General features: G+C 38.1%; 1 protein-coding gene across 1 annotated transcript in view; it reads right to left on the bottom strand.

Moving 5' to 3' along the window:
• Nucleotides 1-4,025: 4,025 nt before the first annotated feature.
• LOC103807269 (arginine and glutamate-rich protein 1-like) overlaps nt 4,026-6,041 on the bottom strand; it is a 4,831-nt gene continuing 2,815 nt past the window's right edge. Inside the window, exon 3 of the mRNA XM_009079993.1 lies at nt 4,026-4,897. Within this exon, the coding sequence (XP_009078241.1) occupies nt 4,733-4,897 (165 nt within the window). The 3' untranslated portion in view covers nt 4,026-4,732. The remainder of the gene's footprint in view (nt 4,898-6,041) is intronic.

Raw genomic sequence — 6,041 nt, 5'->3', positions numbered from 1 at the left:
GAGCATGGATGCGCAGGAGGACGATGGAGGAGCAGCCAGCGAGGTGAGACCTGCCTCTCCTTTGCCTTCGGTGAAAAATCGGGACTCTGCGGTTTGCACCGCTCAAACCTCGATTTCCTGCACCTCAGCCAGCCTTCTAACAAAAATCAGGTTTATAGCTCATTAACCCCTTTTGCCTTCTTTCCGACAGTGACAATAATTACATGGATATTGACTCTGTGACAAAAGGCAGCTAAACTGAATAGGATCAGGATTGGGCCCACAATCCCTGATTCTCTTTTAAACACCCGATTCTCTTTTAAACACCCGTCTAAACGTCGGCAATGAGAATACACGGGACATGAAATTTTTTATTAAGTGGGAAAGCTCACCGTCCTTCATCATTACTTGAAAATATACCAATTGTAAAAGATAGAATTACTGTTAAATTTAGTAAAGAGAAATGATAGCATGATTGATGCTTACTGACTTAAATGAATTGTTTATTGTTTGCACAAAAGGCCAAGTGTGTCGGATACTTGAAACAGCTCTTAGTATATCATTCACACCATAACAATGCATTTTCTGCACTTATGGTAGAGTGAGTATGTATCTAGATGTTAATTTGTCTGCTCCAGGTCTGTTTTACAACTGCAATTTTGGTTAACCGTAGCTTCTTAGAAAATGGGCTTGGCTTCTCCTAATACAGCCACAGAATTCAAGCAGCCTTGTAATAAAAATCAGAAAAGTTGGTACATCCTAACCACGCATTTCAACTCTCTGTCTGGCTTATTTTTATACCAATTCTCAGTACCACTTTGTGAAAACAATTTACATTACCTTGTGGTCTGTGATATGAAGAATAGGAAAAATGACCTGAGATCAAGCCTCGGCTACACAACCAAGCGTCCTTTTACTTCAAAGGGGGTTTGCATCCTGTGGAGCAGAGCTGATGCTGAGCCAGCATAACGTTTGGTTCTAAGTGTCAGTCCAGGGAAGTTGATGGGAAACATGAGGTTGTTTAATACGGAAACGTCGACAGAGGCTCAGCACTCTTCAGCAGGTTAACAAAACGATGGGATGGGAAGAAGGGGCTAACTCTGAAACGCTCACGTTTGGCAGCAGCGGCGTGAGAACTGAACAGAGGTGTATGAAAGTCATGGCTCAGCACCAGCTAGGCTGACCTGTCAGTCAGAAACCATACCAACCCCATGACCATATCCTCTTGCCTTGGAATGAGCCCTAGGCACACAGGCAGCTCCAGGTCTTCTGAAATAAATCCCCTCTGTAACAGCCTGGAAAGCATTTATCAACTTGAATTTTGCCTCCCCTTGCACTGAGTTGAGACCATGCAGTGACAGAGCTAAGACCCCAGGTGCTCTGCAAACGTTTATCACAAGACACTGCACACACTTGAAAGTGCGTAACAACCAACACCTTCATATTTGGCGTGCATGCAAAAAAATGGCACAGACTCAATCCTGAGAGCATGTTAATAGCATCACAAAGAGGCAGTTCCCAGCTTCAAGCCAGCAAGGGCAATAGACAGAGCTAAGTGTATGAGGTGGCACAAAGCTAAAGAGATACCAGAAAGGTAAATCTTTCTTTTCCAAGACAAGATAGGAATGGATGAATTATTGATACTTTAGTGAGATAATACTGATGTATCTCCCTGCACATAGGTAGGCAGTTCAGACATCTCACTGACCTAATTGTCTCTGCTTTGCTAAGCTTCAAGGACACAAGCCCTCCAATACATCTCACAACAGTCAGCTTTCCACTTGTGCTTGGAAAAACGATGCAAAACGAACATGGGAAGTTCAAAGGGCAGTATAGCAAATCTCCAGAGTAAGAGCACGTTTAGCATGCTGCTCTAAGGCCTTCCACGCTCCTGCCTCTGCTAACAAATGTGCTGTTTGGTATTACAATAATTGTCCAGGACATTTATGAACAGGAGTTGGGAAAACTAAGATCTCTTGAGTCGTCATGTAAGGGAAATGAATACTGCTCAAGGTAAGTGGCAACAAAAATGCCTACCTGCCTCCATGGGGCAGGGGGGTCTATGATCCACAAAATCCAAGGACAAACCAAAAACTGTCTAACCAAAATCTGAAGTCAAAACTTCAAACTGTAATAAAATAAAAATGTAACACTCAACACAATCACCAACAGCAGTTTGCCTGGCTAGGTTAATATCCTCATGTAGACACATGCAGGGAGCTCACAGTTTAAACACAATGTAAATGTCAGTCTGTGTTCCAACCTACTTTGCATTAAATGGGTATGAAGTTCTATGTGAATATAAGAATATCCGAAGTTCTTACCATCACAAGTCAATTTACCCCCTCCCAAAAATGTGTGTACCTCTATTTTCCTAGAAACCAACAGTATCCCTAAAATCCTGCAATCACTTTAAAAAGTAAATTCCAGAACAATGCAAATACAACATTCACCCACACCACATCTACACAGAGCTATCTGAGAAACAGAGAATGTTGTAGGACAGTAAAGAGACAGCAGATTCCACCAACTGAACAACTGCCTCACCAGGCAAAAAAAAAAACCCTAAAACAAACAACCCCTCCCTCAAATCAAAACAAAAATCTATCTGCTTTTACTTTTTTTATGAGGGTGGGGGAAGGAGACACAGGTAGTGAAATGTGGAATAGCAGAAGGAGCAATCTAATTGGGTATGGGCCTTTTGTTCACATGACAGTCCTCGAGGTGTGACTGAAAATAACCTCTTAACATCGAAGCTTACACAATGTTAAATGCAAAGAACAAATGTTTAGCAGCAAATTATGTGATGTAGAACAAAATGCTTGATACCACAGCGGCATGTATGATTACTTAGCTTCTTGCTTTTAGAAGAGGAAACAAAACTGCATAGGTCTGTTTTGAGTATTGACTTTTAATAGCTTGTTTCTCATAAGGGAACAGGGGATGTTTTCTGTTTTAGAAATACAGGTATCAGTTGAATACAGCCTGCTCCTGCCAACAGGTCATGTACATGATTTATTTGGCTTCAGCTTTTGTTTTTATGCATTAAGCAACTTTCAACCTTCTTTTGTAATACAATATATAGACAAATTTAAGTACAGTAATAGTGTAGGTATTTTACCATCTTCACATTTTCTTGACATGCTGGACAAAGCGATAACACATTAGTCTGCCCCCACGCCCCGGGTTCACACAAAGCACGTTGAATACTGCTTTCAGTGGCACACTCAACTGGCTCCCACACTTAATTTGCCAAACCTACAGAAACAGACCCTTGGGAATATCAGGAATTATTTTCGACTTTGTCCAGTGACATTCAAATGCTCAGGCAACTACTGGTAACTTTCATTTTATGGTTACTACAGATGTTGCACGCTGACAGGAAAAGAGAAAGTTTTAGAACTGGACAAGCTATAGTAATCCAGGTTTTGGTAGAAGAGTTATATACAAAAAGGGGACTTTTATATATAGTTTTCAATCTGTAGTTTCATTTTTCAAAATAAAACCTGTATATATAAATGGATAATATTCAAGATCTGTATATGAATAACAGTTGCTTTCTGGCTAAAACAATATATTTAGTAGACAGAATCTCTTTCTGTTTTTCACTTCAAGTATGCTAGCCAGTCCAGTCCTTTGGGAGAAAAACTTCCATTTTTAAATCCTTTAGGATCCGTCAGATTCATTATATGGTAATGACCTTAACTTATACAATATACTCTATTATGAGGTGAACTGAAGGGGATTAGATATAGAAGTACTGGTCTGGGTGCAGTAAGCCGAACAGCCGTTTAAACATGATACTATAGCTGAAGTAAGTCTCTGTCAGAATGAAAACCAACATTCAGAAAAACAGCAGCAGCCATCAAAAACATTCACAACTGCAGGGATTTTTTACTGTGTGTAATTTTCCATTATAAGTAGAAGAAGCCACAATAGTTTAAAGCAAAATTTAAAAAAATACCACTATAATCTTGAATTTAATAATGTGAATTGTCACTCTTATAGCTGTTTATAGAAGTGTACTAAAGAAATTTACTTAAACATATGAATTTAAGACTTTCACTTTATTCAGCAAATTGATTTATTTACACAATGGGGAACGCTGGTTGAATGCTGTCAATGTAATAAAAACAAATCTAACAGAGACAATACTGAACTCTCTCTATGTATTCATAGCAGAAATGACAAACTATTTCCTTACCTGTATCAGGAACATCAAGCGCAACAATGGGACAGTATCATAGGACACTGATTTAACAATAAACCACAGAGGTCCAGTAATACTATGGCAATTTACTCATGTATTTACTGACTTTAAAAAAAAAACATTAAAAGTCAGCAATACCCAGTACAAAGGTCTGTCAATTATCAGAGTCAAACTCTGATGAGTAGGTCAGTAAAACCTTATCAGATCATCTGCAATTCATAAGGTGACATGACTTGCTCCAGACCACCAATACAGAAAGAAAACTGATGAAAACAGATTACCCTCTAAAAGGCATTGATGATCTGATAAGGGTTTAACCTAATGGAAGTTTTAAAAAAAAAAAAAAAAAAAAGAAAAAAAAGAATTGCAGAGCACAGCCCCTATTAGAACAAGCTAACTTTCCAACTTTCAAAAAAGACAAAAAAAAATTTGAGAGGAAAAAAAAAAAACCCACTTCAACATGAAGCTACCATACAAAGTTTTTTTTTGTTTTTCTTTTTTTTGTTGTTTTTCCTTTGTTTCGTAAGAGTTCAGAGTTGAAATTTAATCCTGGCTTTTTAGGGAGAAGGACAGTTTTGGCCTAGACTTTCCTTTGCCCAGGATAATTTTTTGCTCTTCCTTTTGCTGACGTTGTCTCTCTTGTTCTAGTTTCATCCTCTCCTCATGAATCTTTCTTTGTTCTTCAACAATTTTCAATTGTTCTTCAGCCTATATATGAAAATGGTAAAATTTAGGCCAGCATATTTTGTAGTCATAAAAGCAATTTACAAGTCCATATTAACTTCCAAACAGGTTCAATCCTGCAGAGGTATGCAAGCAGTTCTACCTGAGCTAGTTGCCATAGTTGGTTTCAGTGAAACTGTTTATAAAATGGTTATTTGAATTGGGTTTAGAAGAAGCACTGAGAACTTTCTACAGCTAATGTATTGAAATCTTGAGTGCTCACATGCCATGCTTTTCAACACTGCTTTGCAAACAACACATTACATTCTAATTAAGGAAGACAGCAGATTATATAGAGGAATTCTTCTGACCCCTGTCATGTGTAAGATGAAGGCACAGGGTAATGAAGTAACACACCTTCAAGCAGAGGTCTCCCTAGTTCAAAACTCATGTAAAAACCCTCCTAATGCAAAACCACCTTTACATGATTTGTAACTAGTCAATCCTTACACAACCTGTGGTTCTTACAACTATTCCAGTGGCCTTCTAAAAGTGCTTATTTTGTTCATTACAACAGTTAATACTTCAAATTTTCTATTTGTCCTGTTTCCACAATATGAGGTTGAGAAAAGTGTAAAACAGAAAGAGATCTAAAGCAGACGTAGTTCAAGTAAACAGTTTTGAGAACCATCATTTTTACATGAAAAGAGGTGAAATTACTTGGGCAATTGAAAATTATAGAGTTTAATCAGGATTTAGAAGCAGCTCAGTTTGGCTTATCACCAATTGATCGGAATACTTAATGTTTTCAGGCACCTGATCAAATAGGCTTGGAGACCAACATAAGCTAGAATTTCACAACTTAAGCTTATGCTGAAAGTCCCTTTCAATACACATACATCAACATTATACTAGACTCAAATCCAGTTTGTACTTGTCCTGCTCAACAAAACAGAATTAGTCACTTGAAGCTAAACACATTTGCAAACTTACTTCAACCTTCCCTTTGAGATATACTTTCAAATGTACTTTTTAAATTCTGAAAGCAGCCAATTTCCCTCTAAATTAACTATTTTATCAGCCTAGTGTTACTGCTAAGGATCTGGTCTTGGGGAAGGAGAGCAATGCTACTAATGGAACCAGCAACAGGCAAGTTAAACTCTAGAAAGGGTCGATTTGTTTAATTGTG

Source organism: Acanthisitta chloris, unplaced genomic scaffold (assembly GCF_000695815.1).
Source record: "Acanthisitta chloris isolate BGI_N310 unplaced genomic scaffold, ASM69581v1 scaffold41678, whole genome shotgun sequence".
Taxonomy (NCBI): Eukaryota; Metazoa; Chordata; class Aves; order Passeriformes; family Acanthisittidae; genus Acanthisitta; species Acanthisitta chloris.
Note: the sequence above shows the minus strand (reverse complement) of the source record. Positions and strands in the feature narration are given on the sequence as shown.